Consider the following 19,571-nt stretch of genomic DNA (forward strand, 5'->3'; position numbering starts at 1 on the left):
TATCTTGCTGTATACATCATGTCTTGCTTCCCTGCTGGGAGCGTGAACAGATTCCTGGATGACTCGTTTCTCTTATCTTTTCATCTCCTTGTCCCGGGCTTTGATTGTACGTGACTGTGTGACGAAGCTGCTCGCATGTAGACGCACGAATCTCTACATACCAAACCGCGCCTCCGTAACTCTGCAAAATAGAAGGAAAAAGTTTTTATTTTATTTATTTTTTTTCGTTAGTCTGAATCCAACGATTTTGTAATTACAAAACTGCCTAAAATCAGATTTTATCATGTCGTAGTGTACAATTATGGTAGTGCACTGTACGTGACTCGCGTCGCAAACGCATTTGCTGCCGGGTACACACACAAAGAAAAGTTTGCCGAATAGCTCGGATAAATCTGGCTGTGTTATCCGATGACTAACGATCAAATTCTTTCGTGCGTCTTTCCGCAAAGATCTTTAGATTTGCTTTATGACCGTAAAAAAAAAAAAAACGGAAGAAGAGGGCGACAGATTTACGACTTCTCCCGTAAAAAAAAAAACTCGTTGACTCATTCGACATTGAGCGCTCGCACATTACACAAACTTTTTTTTTTTGCTTCTAGATAGGTATATATATATATACTTTTTGTTTAGTACATGTGTATATATGCATAGATATGAAAGAGGATACCCCACTGCGTTACCTATTTCGATATCGAATACAAAGCCGCAAACACGGATGACCAACAATGGATTTGATCGCTTCATCATATCTCGCACGGCATCCATCAAGCGGGGAATCCGTGTAGAGACACTAGGAAACAACAAAAAAGATGATTGTAAAAAAAACAAAACAAAAAACACATGAAAAAAAAAGATGCCTCGAGCAGGCTCAATTATAATTTCTACACAAACCTCTAGATTTTCACACTTTTTGATCGCGTTTTTCGACTCTTTCTCGTATACACGAATATCTGGTGTGAAAGCATCGACCCGATTCTTGTAAGTCGACAGACAAGCTGCCATGTCCAGTCCAATTAGAGCTAATGCGCCACATTGTTCTCTCTTTGCCTGTTGGCAGTTGCTCATCTTCACGGCTTGATCAGAGACGGACACAGGAATTCTTTTTTGTTTTGTTTTTTGTTTTCCTCAACAACCTAAAAGTCGTAGACTCTTCTCATTAAGCCGCTTTAGTAATGAAGAGAGTCCAACTGTAGAACTGGAGAGAAAAAGGCGTCCTTCCCATGACAATCTCGGCTTTCTACGGCAGCTCTGATTCGTTCCTAAGCCGATGAAAAATGAAAGAAAAGAAAAAAAGGGAACAATCACCTGACGAAAACATACGTGTGTACCTGTTGAGGCCAATGTGCAGTCCACACAATGTCCAGCAATTCATACAAAAGCTGTTGTAGAAATGAAACAAAAAGATTTTTGGCGCTGATGGGTTCACAGCAGGTTGTCCTGAGAAATCCTAAAAATCTTTTTTTTCTCTTCAACGCGTTTTCGTGGACAGCCAACAGCGTTTGTGTTAATAGAATATCTATTCAAAGAGAGAGAGAAAAAGAGTCAACAGCCCTTCTTGTCCAGGCAAAAAAAAAAAAAAGAATTACACCGAATAACTAGAATCAAGAGAAACCCCTCTGAACTGGATGGTCAGGAGGGGGTCTTTGTCTTTTCGTCTTGTGTTAACAGTACCCCCCACTAAGGGGGATAGTTACGTCATAACCGTCCCCCTTCTAATCACTATTTTACGAGCCTACCTTCTCATTTTCTTGTTGAGATTGTTTCCAAAGTTTTCCATGTCGAAACAACTGGAGAAATATAGAGAGTTGTCCCTCTCTCACCTTTTTTCTTACCTCTCCCTTCCTTTGAAGACAGCAGATGGAAAACGGACCAGACATTTCCAAACAAAAAAAAAAATCAAGCCCTCGAAGAAAAAAAAATGCAAATGACGTGTGTGTTTTGTTTTTCTTTTGTGTGGTCATTTTTCTTTCGGAGAGGTAAAGATGTCAAACCAACGTCCATTGTCGGTGTGTTGTTTAGAACTGGAAAAACCATTGACACAGTTTATTATACATTTGACCCAAACACAATAACAGGCTTCTTGTTATTATGTACAGCGATATGCATAATACCTTTTGGCCGTCTAATGATTGTGAATACGAGCTGGATGTAGTAGCTCCTTTGTTATTGAAGGGTAAAAAATCAGAAAATTTCTCACACTTTATGACTTGACTACAATTAAAAATTGTGCAACTGACATATGAGCTCAATTGATTGACGACGTGAAAACACACACTGCTGCATTCTGTTATACTTCGATGTGATTCGAGCTTCACTATATATTATTTAGAAAAAAAAACCACTGCACAAGGTACCTCCTGCTGGAAACAAAACAACTGAAATGACAGGAGAAACGTTCCCGGGGCCGCCATGTTGCGGTTTGGCAAAATGTCTGCAGTGAAGCAGAAAAAACGTGCACAGGTGGACAAGAAAAAAACAAACCAAAAATACATGTAGAACGTGATTATTTATATTATTCCGTTCATTGAGTAAAATTCTTATTTTTTTTTGTAAATCATCGTCTAGTTTTCATTGTTGTCGGGTTTCTGCCTTCTTATTTTGGAATTTCGATGGAATAGCTGGACTTGGTCGTGCAACATGACAATCACCCCATCCTTCTACCGCAACGCTGCCAACAATTCCAATTTTAGAGTTGTGTGGATAGACGTCGCCATTATTGTCACGCTCTGTCGATTCGAAACATTTTAGAATTTCAAACAAGAAAAAAAGGGATTCTCGAGGACTTTCACCTCGTCTTGTGTGTTTTAAAAACCAAGTACGTTTTCTTAAGGACGTTCTGCTAGCCATATCGAGTCACACATATCGCCAAATGAAAACAAATGAAAGTCATTGATTCGCAGCCATGTGAGAATCGAAGCTACAAAAACGGACGATGCACTTTTGTTTTTTTCTCGTTTTTAAATTGTCTCCTTTTTTTTCCTTTTTTCAAAAAATAATATAGAAACAAAGAAGAAGAAATAACTGATTGTGCCCAGTGTGTATTTCATTTCCTTTTTCAAACCGAAAAAAGACTGTGATTGCTCTCACTTGACCGCTGAGCGAATCACTGCAGGCCATGCTAGAGGAATTGTCGTTAAACGGCTAAGTGAAGAGTTGGGGTAATCAAACAGGACAACCTAGCAGTGCAACACTGGAATCCGTTCCGAACTTTTTTTTTTCTTTCTTTTTCAAGTTTACATTGCCAAGTTGTTACTGGTCATCCACCTGTCAGCTGTGCGGCATAGGTACGTGCTCTATCCGAGGTTATTATTTTTTTTTTAACCACCAACCAATGTGTAAGAATATATCCCCCTTCCCACAGGACAAAGCCGCAGGTTCTCGACTTATTCCAGCAAACGAAAAGAGGGGGTGGTGCGGACTTAATTTCAACTAGCTTTTGTTTCTGCCGATAAAGTAATGTACGATTCTTCTTCTATTTGGACTCGCCTCCCCACAGTATTTCCATCCACCCCGAGGGGGTGCTAGGTCTTTCTCAGTGTGTGTTAGTACTACACACTTTGGACACGCATGGCGGAGGGAGCCAACAACCAGAGTCCATCCACACCGACAGCAGCCACCAGTAGTCAGTAGCAGTTGCGACCGCGTGGCGAGCAGACGCAGCGTTTTCGATCTGAGCTTTTTTCTTTTCATTCCCCCGTTTACCATTCCCCTACTTTTGATCTAGTAAAAAAAAAAAGTGAAACAAATCTCAAAACGTGGTTTGATATTCCCCCCTCCCTTGTTACAACTTCAGACGAGCCGGTGTGTGAAAACCTTGACGCCATTCTAAAACCGAGAACACAGCTGTTGTGACCGAGTTTTTTTTTCGTCTGCATTGACGTGGGTAGTGGTCGTCAAACTCGTGGAACAAGGATCTACACACGTATACACGACACGAAAGGAAAAAACAACAAAACAAGTCACTCTAGTTTTTTCTCTCGCGTGTAGGTGAACTACGGTGGAAGTGTTTTGCATGTTGGCCAGTGTTCGTTGGCTCTTTGGCCAGCGCGTGTCCAGTCGAAACTGTTGAGAGAGCAGAGACGATAGAGGTGAGTAATGAAATCTGCAATCAAGCACAAATGCTAAGCTAGTTCTCGTATGCCTAGTTTTAAACAGATTCAGTTAACCTACTAAAAAGTATTATAACGCGTTATTTTTCGTTGAAATGCGTGCTTTTGTCGGCATGTTTTTTTTTTTAGTTATGTTGCGATTAGCCAGACTTTTCCATGTCGTTTTCTTTCTTTTGCTCGTTTGTTTGATTATACAAACGTCTCGACCTAGTTGGACGTTGCCATTAGATCGACGACCATCCGTCATCGCCGCAAATATGTCTGTCGAGGTACACAAAATGTGAAAGCTGACGATAGTTAACCGACGTCGACTTGTATTGCACGTCTCTCTTGGTGTTTTCTTGGCCATTTAGCGAGTTGTTAGGAAGAATTACTGTCGTTAAGGAGAAACCCGGAAAACAAAAATTATGCAAATTTTTTTATAAAACGAATCCCAGATCATTTTGGCGGGTAAGCAAATTTTGCAGAGCTTTTCTGGAGGAGGCTGGAGGAGGTAATGTTGGCGCCATTTTTTTGTTTTAATTGTGGTGCCTTTTCTTTTTTTGGCGCGTTTACCCCTTTCCCCGAACAAAAATTTGCATTTGTTTCGATTCTAAATTTACATATTTTTTTATTTGGAAAAATGTTTACTTAACAATTTGGGGAGGAATGGTGTATTAAAAATGGTCGTAGAGGAATGGCGCCAAAATTTTTTTTTTTTAACAAATAAAAAATGGCGAAAGGATTCCCGGAGGTGGGAACAACTTGATACTTAATCTTTTTCCCATTTGACGATGAGGGGGAAAAAAATCGTTTATTAAAAGCTTTTTTTTTTCCTCGTCGTGTATTGAGAGTAACGAGGAATTCACGCGGGAATCAGTGTGTAAATGTTTATGATAAAAAAAACAAATGAAGAGAAATTAATGAAATTGAATTTTAACGAAAACGAGGCGATGGGATAAGCAAAGCGATTCGATGCTAACACCAGTTTACGTGTGGGAAACTTGTGAAGAAGAGTACGCTTACAAGAAGAAGAAAAAAAATGAGTAGGAAAACAAATAGATAACGAACCTGAACTTAACCATCTGACACTGGTTAAATCGAATGAAAACCAGAAGGCAAAGAAGCTACCTTCTCGTTTTTTCTTCTTCTGTAACTCTTGATTTTTATTTTCTTTTGATGGGGGGGGGGAGAGAAACGTGGACATAGAACCCACATGTAATTAGAGAACCCGACTAGTATCTCTACTACCCCCCTCTCGCGCGCTCTTTCGTGTTATTATATTTCTTTTTCTTCGTTGTTCCAGGCTCGGTTTGAAATTTTCATCTTGTCTCTAGCAGAAGAGTCACTTAATTCTCATGCTCTGCATCGACTTAATTTTTAATTTTCACGGTAGGGGTTTTATTATCACGTTTGTCGAGAGCGAGTCGACGGGATAGAAACAATGAAATGAAACCAACGTTTTCTTCAAACACTCTGCATGAAAAAGCGCTTTTTATTTTCAATTTCAATTGGGGAAAAGAAGATCTTTTTTGATGATGGCCTTGGTTGGTCGACACGCCTTTACCACTCACCATAAATCCACTTATTGTTTTCTTCTTTAAAAAAAAAAGCACTTTTCTTCATCTTCTCTTTAAAGCTACCACACAACTCTGCCATCTTCTTATTTCGTTCCTCTTGGTCGATTCTGTTTATACAAGCGTAGAGCTCTCAGCCTGTCACGAAAAAGAAGCGAGACGGAAGAACAGCATTCGAATCGAACAGATTTAAAGAGAAAGAAAAAGGAAGAGATCTCTTCAAGTCGAGGTGGTACACCTTATACGCTCAAGTTCAACCAACGGGGACGCTGTCCTTTAATAGATGGGAGTTGTCCCTATTCAAACGTATGCAAAGTGCGCGACAGGCCTCACGACCAGTTTTCATTTCTTCTTTTTTATTGTCCCGTTGATACTTTGCTTTTTTGGTCAGTTGGAAACGAGACAGAAAAGGTACCTTATATTCCCAATGCCCTTGTGCCCTGCTCAACGGCAAACGATCGCTTAACAAGAAACACATGAAAAAAAAATGTGTATGCATCATCAAGTGTCCATAACCGAATCTTTTTCTCGACTACTACCCCAAATTTGGGTGTGCGTGTAGCGTAAACGGGAATTGCGGATGATCAGATAACGAGTTTTTCGTGTTGTATGTCACCAATGAATTTCGTGGCTCTCGTTGCTAATCAGCACCTCAGCCGTGCAAGAAAACAAAAAAAATCTATTTGGACTAACTGTAATTAAGAAACGAGCGGGATTCAATAGCGCGAGTCGACAAACCTGAATTGCTTTGCAGGAGATTAAAGACATCGCGCCAAATGGGAGAAAACAAAAAATTTAAAACGAAAACTGTTCCTGGTTTGAGTTGCTCTACTTTTTGATTCCTGAATCTTCTTCTTTATATCATCAGCTGTTTGTGTTTGACCCGAACAAGTTTATCTGCCAGTTATGCAGACAGAATAACACACAAAAAAAAAGAGAAGGGAGTTCTAGTAGTGTATATCTTTCTTTTTTGAAATTTTTTTTTCAAAGTTGTTGAACAACTCCGCGTCGCCATCACCCGGAATTAGTTTTGCACTCCGTTTACGGGCAAACAACAACGGGCCGGTGTTCCGTTAAAATGTCGCCTTCGCTAGTAGAAGAGCTGTTTGGAATTGGATGCGCACACGCCTCTCTCTCTCTCTCTCTCTCTCTCTCTCATTTCCATAAAAATAAAAAGATAAGAAAGAAGCTGTATTTCATCCTGCATTAGTGACTCGTAAAAATTGCCGTTGAGAGGCTTTTCTTTGGGTCTTGACCGGGATTTTTTTTAAAGAAAAAGAAACCGAAAATTGCAACTGACCGTATACGCCAACAGAGAGAGTAAAAAAAAAAAATTTAGATACAAAGAAATCGTTTAAAAACGTTCAACATGCAACCGTATAGGACGATGAAAAAGAGAGCTTTTTTTTACTGATATCTTGTAGATTCAGAGTTTTAACCATCAGCGAACAAGGCCGTCCCGGAACCTAATATACTTCACCTGAGCACGAAAAGAAAGACTTAAGATCTTGATGAATGCTGGTAGGAAAGCAGCACGCAACACACGTAAAGAAAGAGGTCTCTCTTTTTTTTTCTTTTTCTTTTGTCCGCTGTTGGAGTAGTAAATAAAAGTTGCAAATGGACGTGAAGAAGTCGAGAACCAACTCACGAAAAAACTGATGGCGTTTCTTTTATTGCTCAACCTGCCGCTGCAAACGAAAAAAAAAATGCTTTTAAGTAGTTGAATGGATGTACTTGTCCCGTCCCGTAACATTCCCACTGTTTTTTTTTGAGGGGGGGGGGGGCTCTTAAATATCCTATATCTCCTTCGATCTGCGAAACGAAACACCTTTTCTTTTAGGTGAGCCGCGTTCACGATTTTCTGAGAACAAAAAAAAAATTATGAGATTTGTTATCCACGAAATGTGTGGAAAAAGTGTTTCAAGGAAAAGGCGAGCCGGACATTTTTTTTGTTTGGTCGTTTTTATTTTCCGCTCGTTATAATAAACGGAGCGTCACGTCTATTTTCGTATTACGGGAGTTTTTTTCAGAAAAAGAAAATTATTTGTTTGATTAAAAAGTCACGACCGAGCGATCCGTTATCGTTGACCGGTGCTGCTAGAGGACACTGTCGTCCATGGTGTGTCATGCCGAAGAAAGAAGGCACTTGTTATCCAATTGATTTCTGCTGTTCAATTTCTCGTTCTTTTTTTTTTTAATTTAATGTTTAGAAACTTGTAGAAAGTCGACATCCGAGAGAAAATTTTTTTTTTAAGAAAAAAATGGCGGCCTTGTCGTTAGGTGTAAATCATCGAGGCCGATTGTGGTTTTACCAATCTTTTTAGCGTAAAAAAGAGTTCCGACAAACCGTTTATGTTATCCCAGTCCATTTCTCTTGTCATTTTTTTTTCCGTGGAAAAAAAAGGTCTGTTCGATTGGTTTACGTTAATGATGTGAACGCGGGATTCACGTCCAAGCTGCCTGTACATTTTGTAATAATGCAGAGACATTAATCAAGTGTCCACTGTTCCTAAAATTTTTTTTTTTTTTCGGGGATATTTGCTTCTACTGGGTGGGTAGTTAATAGCCGTCCGTTTCTCAAAAAAAAAAAAAAAATAAATAATTCTCTCGTTTATTAGTTACCGGAAAAAAAAACCAAAAGAAATTGAGGACAAGAAGAAAAATCAATTGGGAACAATTGACGAGTTCTTTTCTTTTCTCGGTCGAAATTCTGCCCCCACCTAAAATGGGAAACCTTATAAAAATTCTTTTCTCACTTCTCACGTGCCCGCCGGTTCTTTTCATGTACGTTGGTCATCATCAATCAATAGACACTTCTGTCGGTTCGCTTTTTTTTTTCTATGCCACGCCATATACTTGTCGCTGTGTCTGCATACACATGTTGTTCTCGCAATTCAAGTTTTTCAGCCGCGAAAAAGGGCCGATCGGCTGGGCCATTCTTTAGAAGAACGGTTTGTTTAGTCCGTCCTGAATGACGTGGCGTTCCCATTGCGCGAAGACACGCTGCTTTGCACGAGAAAGGAAAATAAATAATCGATGGATGGTACACAAATATCAGGAGAAAACTCTTATTTTCCTTTGCTTCAGCGAGAGATGATGTTCACCATTTTCTCCCGTTCAAAAAAAAAAAAATCGAACTGCTGTTGCGTGTTGTTGTTGTATGCGCATTGTTAACATGCAACGGAGCGGAGCGCATTTCGCGAAGAAAATAAAGAGGTTTTTCTTTTTCACGGGAGATTGAAAGCGTTTTGTGTAGGGAAGGAGAAGAACGAAAGTTTTTTTTTATTTTGGGGGGTGCGCTTTTGTTGATCGAAAAAAAAAACTTTCTGTTCAATCTACTGCCGCCGTGTTTTTGTTCCACTTTTTAGATCCGTTCCGCGCTTACGTTTTCCCTCCTTGTTATTTCCTCTCGAGATCGATGGCATGTCGATGAGTCGCATTCCACACAATAGGAGTTTTGCCCCTGTTATTCCACATCGTTTCGAAAATGTTCGTGCCTCTCTAAGTACCTCATTTTTTCTGTGCATTTTTGTTTAATTTTGTCACGACTTTAATGACAGTCGAGATGTCCTCATCATTTCAATCCTCCCCCCCCCCCCACTCGACTAGAGACCACCCATCCAGTTGAATAGTGGACAGAAAGTGCAGGTCTACAGGACAGATATGCCAAGGACGATTCCCATGATTTTTCTTTCATTCTTTTTACATTTTTCCTTAGCGAATTGGAATTGAATTTGACCCGCTCCCGAAAGGCGGTAGACCAAAACGCGGCGAGGATAAAAAAAAAACCTCAAAAAAATGAAACTACACGAACTGAGTTATGATTTCCTTTCGATTTATTTCTTTTTCCGTTCTACCATATAACCCACCTAAACATCCCTTTTTTTCACTCTTCGTTTGCCCCAGCTCTCTCTCCCATATCCGGTTGTATTTTACTTTTTTGAACTACGAGCTTGTGGTTCCGTCGCCGGGAACAACCCTGTGTATGCCCGTCTACCTCCCCTCTCACGTCTTCTTTTTTTTTTTTGGTACGCCTCTGTTCACGCAAAAGGGTCGTAAAAAAATCTACAATGAAAATGTTGTTCCAGTAGAAGAAAAAAAAAAAATGGACAATAATAAAGAGAGAAACGGAAGCTAAGGTAGTGAACCTTTTCTATTGTGTGGTGGGGTTGCAGAGGGTAAAAAAAAACGGATGGGCTCGAAAATAGGGGGATCCAGCGGATACGAGGACGCATACCAATTATCAAGTCTGCTACGTTTGGGCCATGGGAAAGAAACAAGAAAAAACGCGTGGTTCGCCCTACATGCGTATCAAGTCAATGGCGTGATATAATTTTGTAATATTGTTTTGTTTTTTTTTGCGTTTCTGCGTCAGGCAAACGTATTCGTGGTCAACGACAAACACCTTTCCTACCCCCATCGCTATCGCCTGGAACCGCACAAAGATCTCGAGGTTTCTGTTTAGTAGGACAGTTTATTAGAGAAGGAGAGAAAAAATCTCACGGTCTTCATGCGGTCGGTTAAGTGAAACGAGTCATGAGAAAAAGTGAGGACTCGCATGTCGTCAGCTGCCCGTTTTCAAGGAAATCGATCCGGCTCTTTGTTTTTAACATGTTCCATACCGTTTTTCTGAAAGGATATCGATGTCAATCGAAAACAAAAGCACCCCAGGGCTAAATGTCATGATCGCCTCTTTTGAAATGAATAGGAAATGATTAGAGTAAATACGTTTGTACTTGAAATCTCGGTACGCATATTTCTATTTTTAGGAAGGTCAAATTGAACAACATCGCCACAAATGACCACATTAAATTATTCAAAGGAAAAAAATAACAATCCCCCTCCCGCAGTCAGTCCCCTTCAAACGAATAGTATATTGCATCAATACTCGTTTGTTCGTGAAAAATGACTTGAGGAACCGTAATCAAAAGAAAGATAATCGCTGCCATCACGTTACCATAGGGCAAGTTTTCCCCTCACTCGCGCCATTATAAACGTACCTTCAGAGCCCCTACTTCGAAGGAAACCAAAGAACCCGCACATCGTCATTTCGCTTCAACAAATCAAAAACCCATCATTAAAAAAAAAGGGACCGTTTGAGATGGGGCGGTATGCAAACTTAAACAAAGCTTTTATTTATTTTTTTTTTAAACATAATTGTTGGATAAGTCTTCCGTGTATTGCGTCTATCCGTCACAGACAATCAGCTCGTTATAGTCCATTTTTTACGACCGGGGGGGGGGGGGGGGAGATCCCCCCCCCCCTATATTATTTCATGGCTGTGACGAGAAAAGCGGCGCTCACTAATATGAGGAGTCCTTAAATATAAATATTTGATCTGCTTTCCAATTTCTTTTCAAGGAAAGAAAATGAAAACATTTTTTCTTTCAAAAAGACGTTTGAGAATAAGATGATTTTGGAGGGGCACGTCTTACTGAATTTTGACGGACAGCTAAAATTTCATCAGCATAATAAATTGGTACGAAATCGAGTGTCTTTACTTATGTAGAAAGTATGAATATGCTGGTAGGTAGACGTTGCTTTTTGTGGTGATGTTTTCTCCCGTAAATCAAGAGGAAATCCGATCCAGATGATACCGAAAGTATTTCTCTCTTCTTTTCATTTATTGTGTGTGCCTATTCGTTCCGCACGGATCAACGAAATGGAAATCTTCTTTTGGCCCACATTCCCGAGAAGCTCTCAGTCGTTTCACGAACGGAAAGCTATGTAGTACCATTCAATTCCGTGACGACAAAGGAAGAAGAACAAGGTAGACACAAAACTGTATGGGAAAACACGCAACAATTTGTACACACAAAATAGCCAAGACAAATGTTTCCATAAAGAACGAAAGTTCCAGCAATTACCGTTCAAGGATTGCCTTGTTATTTTTCAAAGATTTTGCAGACGGATGTGATCACATTAACAAAAGAATAACTTTTGAAAAAAAAAATGATTGAATGATAAATTAAGATGACAGCGTGTGTCTTGGAGTATAACGCATCTTAATGTTGTCATTAACAACGCGATGTCAAGAAAACAAAAAGTTTTTGACTTGGGTGGTCTTTAAACATTCGGCATCTGTTTCATTTTTTTTCCCCCATGTTCCACAAAGAAGTGGATAACGACGTGCGATGTAACGACTTTCCATCTCGACGCGCTTGTCCAGTAATCGAAATCGCCAGTTGGTTTCCCAATTTAAAAAAAAAAAGGAAAAATCAAGTAGCGGTTAAGGATCTTAAAGTCTGTATACCGTATTATTTTTAGGTTGTAAATAGTTACCGAGCCAGATGGAGGTGGGGCTACAAAAAAGAAATGCTGTCGCCGCTGTATCGCTTTGTAACATGAACACAAAGAGAAGAGAAGATCATCATTACACACAACTTGAGACTGTGATATACCATCGCAATATTAGCTCGACTTCCTTCTTTTTTACCATGGCCAGTACCTTTTGGACTTTTCTCTCGATGACTATAACATTTAAGGAGAGCGTACGGTACGTTTACCCATATATAGAGAGAAGGGCCAGTTACCGTTATGTCCACTTACCCTTTTGTTGCTGGCCGTCTGGACCTATTGGGAGAAATGTGTGTGTGTGTGTGTGCAATAAGATGTCGAGAACAAGAACGAAAAGAAGAGGGCAAGTAACAGCTTTCGATGAAGAATAGATGAAAAAGAAACAGCTGTCGGTTACGTGAAGGAGGCGTAACAATAGGCATGCCGTTCCAACCATTCACGGCACAAGCTGATGGCAGCAGTTTTTGTCTCCTTTTTATCAGTGATCGTGTGTCCCTTTTCAACCTAACATCATTTTGATAAGAAAAGAAAAAAGACTTCACGAAGAAGAAGAAGAAAAAAAAATGCTGCTGGCTGCAAAACTGTTTTTCCAGACGGCCAGACGTGTGCACCTGGTGTGTGCCGTCAACTGCCTTTTGAATATATTTTTTTTTTTTTAATTTACAAGGACAGCAGTGAAAACAGTCAAGCAGAAGACGCGTTTTCTTGCGTGCGTACGGTAAGCCGTGTGTTGCTTGGACGTGTTAACTTACACACCCAGGGCAAAATCCATGAATGGCTCTTTTGCCACACGCAGCAAACTTTAGCCTATCCATGTGTGTCTTTAATGTATTCAAGAAATTTTCTTTTTTCTCACTCGCTTTTTACGTGCCTTTTAAGTCTGCCCATCTCGTTTGCCGTCATCTATACGTCCTCCTGCTGCGTCTCGGTCCATTCTTTTAGTCAATGATGGTCGTTTATTTATTCGTTTCTTTCTCTGTCTGATTCTTTTGTTAAAAGCTAAACGAGAGATGCTGCATTTCTGATTTTGCCAATGCAGAGAAAGTGATAGTTGATCTCATCTTGTTCTTTTGTTTTCTTTTTCCCTCTAAACAAAGGGCCACCATGCGATTGTTCAAGAGACGAGTTTCGGATCCGGCACCTCAATTGGTCAGTTTGGCCGCCATCAATTCAGAGATGGATCAACCGGCATCGTCCAGGCTCTCCAATACTTACACTACCAGCACGACCAATGGCAACGAAGATTACGCTGATTACCAAACTGTGACAGCCATGCCGGCGATGGTTGTCGTCGACGATGCCCCAAGGAAACGTGAGTCATTTTTATTTATTTTTTATTTTCCATTTTAACTATCGACACGACTCAACGAGTTTTCTTCTGCTTCATTTTGCAATAAAAAATTGTTTGGACGTGGTACGTCATTCTAGTATTGTGTCCCTAATAAACAACCCGCTTGTTTCTATTTCGTTACACTTAATCCTGTCTGGCAGATTCGTTTTTGTATTTTGGTCGCCTTTCACCTTTTTTTTTTCTTTCACGATTGAGGTAATCAAGTCGCCTATGTTTTCCTTTTTTCTTTTTTTTTTTGTATAATTTATTAATCAGAAAAGTATGCCCCATATCTCGTCATCGCCCTTATTTCATTTGCTGCTTCGATCGGTCTCGTTTTTCTAGCAGACCATTCTCGTGATTTCTCCTTCCAAACACTTGAAACAAAAAAACAAAACAAATGCGTTATAGAACACAATGATCACGATTTCTCCCCCTCATTCTTTCGTAGCAGCAGCAGGTTTCCTGACGTGGGGCAAACGGATGGGCAACAAGTTGGAGCAGCTGAAACGCGGACACTCGAGAGAGCGGTTGGCACCTTCGTCCAGTGCTGCCAGTTCGTCCGGTTGCAATTTACTGGATCAATCGCTGTCCAATTCCACTTGCTCGCTCAACGCGTTGACATCTATGACGTCATCACCGTTCGCTTTGGCCGTCAGTCGGAAACCTTCGTTCGATTCGTCGACGTTGAACGTGGAAACGTGCGTCAGTAATTCTGCGATGCAGCAGACGATCACCCGCCGGAGTAAAGTGCCGCGGCGACCTCCAGCCGCTGGAGGCGCTCCATCCGGTTATCACAATCAACAAAGGAGGTCTTCGACGGGCACGTCGTTGTCGTCGAAATTTCTTTTTCGAAGTTCGTCAACGTCGCAATTGTCTTCGTACTACCGTTGCGACGATCCCAGTGAAGATTTAAATACCAGCGAAATGCAAACGGCGCGACATTCGAAATCTCCAAAATCGTCAAGACCAGTACCGATGCCTCCGGCCGCTTCGGCTTGTTCCACTCCGTCCAGCACTCACCGAGCCTACGCCAACAACAATAACAACAACGTGAATAGTGGCGGCGTGAATTATTTGCCCACCAAGACGGTCAGTTGCGAGAACATTCCAAGCGTCACAGCGGCCAGTTTGCAAGCGGCTCTGCAAAAAGCTAAATTAACGGGCGGCGAACATGCGACCGATTCGGCCGCAACTTCCGATTCGCGTGTGACGCATCCTCAATCCGAACCGCCGGACGTGTTTACCACAAACAATCAGCCCAGTCCTAACGGAGTGCAATCTAATAGATTTCCTTACGCTTTCTTACGTTCTCGTTTAACTTCTCTGCCGGAAGAACAGCAACAACAACAACAACAGTCGTCTGCGTTCTCCACGACGCCGACGTCCGCCCAGTATGACGTCAATCAGATCAAAGCGAAAATGCATCAAATGTACACGGACGCTGTGACGAACGGCTGCGCGGATAACGGACCGTCAAAGCTGCGGCACAGCTCCTCGACGTCGTGCGTCTTTCGCGAGTCTCTCGGCATGGGCGTCGCTCCGGCGTATCAGCATCCGCCGTCGCATTACGGCAGCAGCGTCCTCCTGCCGACGTTGACGCGACAATCGAGCGTGGTGAGCGACGCGGACGCAGACAGCGGCATCGAGAAAGAGGCCTCGTCCGACTCGAGTTCCCTTTACGGCTCGGACGTCAGCAGCGGCGGAGGCAACAGTTGGGAATTGTTGGGCAGAAATGGCGGGGACGATCATTCGGCGGAAACTGGCAGCCGGAATCCATTAACGTCTCACTATCCCTGTGGCAAGGAGATGCAGCAGTTGTACAGCAATCACAACGATGCACCCCCGTCGCATCAAACGCCTCCGGCACCAGCAGCGTCAACTCATCGCGGCCTGCCGGAAGCGAAAGCCACTAGCCAAATCATTGGCAGCAATCATGGCAGCAGCAGCAATAATAACAGCAGCAGCGGCAGCGGCAGTAAATGGGACTACCGCGAAGTCAAGCATCGCATGCGATCCAGGGCTTCGTCACTCGACAGCGTCAAGCTGGGCGAGTCGAGGAAATGGTCGCTACCCTCTGCCGGTTCTGGCCAGCTCGGCTCGGATCAGCAGTCATCGCACCGGAAATCGTCGACTCCATCATCTGACTGCGTCGAAGCGAAGAACCGTCAGACATCCGCTCCTCTGGCGGCCGATCCGGTTACTCCTCCCTGTTCATCTTTCAAAGGGGCCGACAAGAAATTAGCCTCTTTCCTCAGAGGTCACGTTCGATCCGTTTCTTTTGGACGCGGGGCGTTGACCTTACCCGGACGCAAATCATCCGCTTCTAAAGTCAAATCAGATTCCAATCCAACTACCGCAGCAGCAACGGCGGCGCCACCTTCCGTCCACTTTCAGATCGGACATTCGACACGCTACATTCCGGGCCGGCCGAAAGACGAACAGGATTCCCAGTCGAAAGAGAACAATGGCAGCAGATCACCGTCATCGCTTCCGCCCAACGGCATCCAGCAACAACAACAACAACAACCTCCGCCTTTAACGAAACAGTACCGCCTCTTGCGGCTCATCAAGGACGAGAGCGGCGAGCTGGGCATTTTGATAACGTTGAAACGCGGAGCTGACGGTTCGATGCAGGGCTACGTCATCGGCCATGTGGAGCCCGGAGGCGTGGCAGACAGGTACAGTTCATTTATTTGTGATAATGTATTTTTTTTTAAATTAAAATAAGGTAGGGCCAGTTTTTATTGGACGCATTCGAGTGTACACGCAACGAATCGTAACACACGCAAAGGGTTTTAGCTACTGTCGCCATCCACCGTAGTTGAGCGGGAATTTTCGAAAAAAAAAATGCTTTAATGACGTCTCACATTGGAATGCAGACAGAGAAAGCCCCAACTACGTTCTTGTGGTTGCAATCATATTAGGCTCTGCTTAAAAGCCATCAGACTTCATTCTTTTTTCGAGAAAGGTTTCTTCGGTTACTGTAACTGTTTTGCGCCTCTTTTGTCATTATTCCCCTCTTCTTTTTTTCTCATTTCCTTATGATTATCATTTGGCCGTCTGTTTTTCAATTTCACGCTTTAACTCAATCAGTAAAACTACATTTTTTAAAGTAATAAGGATAACGAGCTGAACAACACAACAAAGCCCTTAAAAACAAAATAGTATTACTCCTTTTCTTTCATTTTGCGTGTGTGGTCATAATTGTCGAAAACAAAACAAAAAACACCGCCGCTAGTTTTTTTTTTCCTTTCAAAAAAAAAACAATATACAAAAACTTCGTTGTTGAGAGTATAGGTCGTGAATGTAGTTATACTACTCTACAAGTAATGTATGTGCCTTGGAAAATCGTATAATAATACTCGAGCTGGACCGCCTGTTTAATGACAGACTAAACAAAAACTAGCCAAACCATCTCTCTTTCTCTCTCTCTTCTTTTGTACTGTCTATGTGTGTGGGGTCGATTGTTGAACACAGCCGCACAACGCAATGACGGAACATGTTAATAACACTCTTGGTATTCATTTCTCTCCTCTTTTTCTGGGTGACTCGACAGAGATGGCAAATTACAAGTCGGCGACGAAATCGTCAACGTCAACGGTAAACGATTGCGAGGCATCGACGTGGAAGAGGCCCGACACTTGCTCCGCAGTTCACCGCGAGAAACGGACATTGTCATTGCGAGGGACGATCGGCCATCGTCAGGTGCGTCCTACACGTCGGCGATGACGACGACTAAATCGCCGACTCAGCGATCGCTTCCTTCACCTTCGTCGCTGCCTTCGCCGTCCCTTCCGCCGCCCTACGATCGGTCCAGCATCGGTGCCCATCTTCCTCCGCAGCATTTACAGGCCAGCACTCGGCTGTGCGGCGATTACAGCACTTACACGGAACTGTCTGCCTTGAGGGAATGTCTCAATTACCCGTCGCTGTCCATCACGGGAAGTGAGGATTACGACGAACCCGATTACGTCCGGCTTCCGCATCATTCCATCGATTCTAGCCTGTCGTCACCTCCGCTGCAAATGAGACCCAAGAAACAATTGCCAATCAGTCGTCGTGAAAGCGACGCTTCCATTTCGGCCATGGTCATGTCGTCTTCGTCCTCGTCCAGCGGAGCAGAGCGTGCGGATGGCGGTGGTTCGCAGTTGCGTCGTTCCCGCTCCCTTTCCACGGCCATTTGTGAAGTGACGTTTTCGAAAGGTTCGCGCAAGAAGAGCCTCGGATTCAGTATCGTTGGCGGTCGTGATTCGCCCAAAGGATCAATGGGCATCTTCGTCAAAACGTAATTATTTTATTACTCTGAAAATTACCCATCAACCTTGGGATTTAATACGATGATTTTCGATTATTCTTTTTTTTTTGTTCAAAAACAATTAGGATCTTCCCTAGTGGCCAAGCTGCCGAAGAAGCTAAATTGCTTGAAGGTATGTAAAAATCCCACCTAGTAATTTGATGTTCCGTCTCCCCTTCCCCCTTTTTTTTCAATAATCTGCTTCCCCGTCTTTGAGGGAGTAGCTCGACTCCTCCCTTAACTACTACCAGTTCTTCCACATGTCCTGTTTCTATTCTTTTTTTTTTTTTAATCATTTCAATGAGTTGCCTTTGATTTATGATGTAACCTTTTTTGGCATTTTCTTGTCCTTGAAAATTCAATCAGGTGATGAAATTCTATCCGTCAACGACGAATCGCTCGTCGGCCTCTCGCACGCCGAAGCCATCGCCGTCTTCAAGCGTATCAAGTCCGGCGATGTCGTCCTCACCGTCGTCCGTAGGGGTGGTAACAAGTAAGTGTTGTTTTGTTTTATGGCAATGTCCTTGATTTTTTTTTTTTTTTTTTTTGAGTTCCTGTTTGCATTTGCTTAAGTTTTCTTTTTCTTTCTACTTGAAAATCGGTAGATACGGAAAACTCAAGTCGATCGACACGTTGGACAAACTTCCGTGAAACATTTTGTTTTAAACGACGTAACTTGCTTGTATAATTCCACTTTGAAATTATATTCCCCATATCAATATATATTAATATATTATGTATACAAACACTCAGCTTTAAACAACAAAAGTGAAATGAAGCTTTTTTTGTGAAATGTAAATGTACATTTTTCCTTTTTCTGTTGGTAATAATATTTCGAAACAAATTCTTTAACTTCCGGAAGGGTTATAAATATATATGGAACACTTGTTTTTTGTTTTTTTTTTTGTTCTGTTTTTTTTTTTTTTTTTTGCGTTCAAAAACAATTTTCGTAGTACATATATGTATCATCAGCGATGTTGCGTGTAACAACTTTGGCTCTTGAATAAATGACTCGTTTCCTAGTAACGCCATCAGGCTCGGAAAAGAAAAGCTCCACTTATTGCGTCGTGTGTATATCCAACCAAATCCAGCAATGTATCAAAGGCTAGGCAAGTTGCTTTTTTAGCCGGCCCCCGAAGGCAACATACGTTTTGAGTGTGTGTAGAAGTTGCTATCTCCTTCCGCCCACTCTCTCAATTTTCAACTGGCTTTGTATGGTACACAAGAAACGTAATTGACTTCCATCGTCATCGTCCTTCTTCTCTTTTTTTTTCTTGTGGATTTATTAATCATTATTCTTTGCTTCTTCTTCCTTCTTTCTGTTAGGGGGGCGAGTCATGGCCCACAAAATTATTGTGTCTGTGTCGTTGCACAATAGGGTCCGGAAACCTAAAAAAAAAAAGTTGTCCTAGTTGAGAAAAAAAAGCGCTTTGTGAGTTTTGGACTAGAAAAAAAAAGGTGTTTCAAGTGTGTGCATGTTGTGTACCTCAAAGTCTCAGGGTCTTTTCAGGAAGAGGAAAGGAAACGCTCATCATGGGGGCGTGAGTACAAAATGCCTATGAAGTTTTTGTATCTTATCTACTTTTCTTTTTCGTTCGGACATTTTCACCCACGTAGCCTTCACTGTTAATCTATTTTTTTTTTTTTTAATATTAAGGAATTCTCCCTTCTAGATTTTTCTTTGGGGTTCTGATTTCAAAATGACTGCATCCGCCGCGAAAAAGAACAAAAATGGTACTTGTTGTAATCATTGTTGTACTTTCTACTGTTTCATCGCACTGTCACTGTGATAAAACATATGGGAAAAAGAAAAAGGTTCACCTACGGTGTCTAAAACTATTTCCCCCCTTCGCTCTATAACAACGAAGGAACTAGCGTGATTAAAAAGCTGGAACAATTCTCACGGTTACACCGACCTTCTACACGTCCTTTCCTTTTCAAAGCGGCGTGTTACGAATGCATTCAAAAGGTGAAGACTGTCA

General features: G+C 41.9%; 1 protein-coding gene and 1 long non-coding RNA gene across 2 annotated transcripts; one reads left to right on the forward strand and one right to left on the reverse strand.

Moving 5' to 3' along the window:
• Positions 1–17: 17 nt before the first annotated feature.
• On the reverse strand, positions 18–1,826 carry LOC130689414 (uncharacterized). Its single transcript, XR_009421488.1, has 5 exons — positions 1,737–1,826; positions 1,329–1,516; positions 892–1,259; positions 681–790; positions 18–181 (listed from the first exon to the last, which is right to left on the reverse strand). It is a non-coding gene; the product is annotated as an uncharacterized LOC130689414 (long non-coding RNA).
• Positions 1,827–3,641: 1,815 nt separating this feature from the next.
• On the forward strand, positions 3,642–18,403 carry LOC130688898 (uncharacterized). Its single transcript, XM_057511920.2, has 7 exons — positions 3,642–4,088; positions 13,060–13,274; positions 13,744–15,973; positions 16,852–17,580; positions 17,676–17,722; positions 17,956–18,082; positions 18,195–18,403. The coding sequence occupies exons 2-7, from the start codon at positions 13,067–13,069 to the stop codon at positions 18,238–18,240; spliced, it is 3,387 nt and encodes a 1,128-aa protein (XP_057367903.1). The 5' UTR covers positions 3,642–4,088; positions 13,060–13,066; the 3' UTR covers positions 18,241–18,403.
• The last annotated feature ends 1,168 nt before the right edge of the window (positions 18,404–19,571 follow it).

Source organism: Daphnia carinata, chromosome 7 (genome assembly GCF_022539665.2).
Source record: "Daphnia carinata strain CSIRO-1 chromosome 7, CSIRO_AGI_Dcar_HiC_V3, whole genome shotgun sequence".
NCBI classification, from domain to species: Eukaryota; Metazoa; Arthropoda; class Branchiopoda; order Diplostraca; family Daphniidae; genus Daphnia; species Daphnia carinata.

Bases quoted from the DNA above. Each gene is read 5' to 3' on its own strand.
- LOC130688898 (XM_057511920.2), top strand. From the start codon at position 13,067: ATGCGATTGTTCAAGAGACGAGTTTCGGATCCGGCACCTCAATTGGTC. The intron at 13,275-13,743 runs GTGAGTCATTTT...ATTCTTTCGTAG, and splicing joins CGACGATGCCCCAAGGAAAC to CAGCAGCAGGTTTCCTGACG. The intron at 18,083-18,194 runs GTAAGTGTTGTT...GAAAATCGGTAG, and splicing joins GTCCGTAGGGGTGGTAACAA to ATACGGAAAACTCAAGTCGA.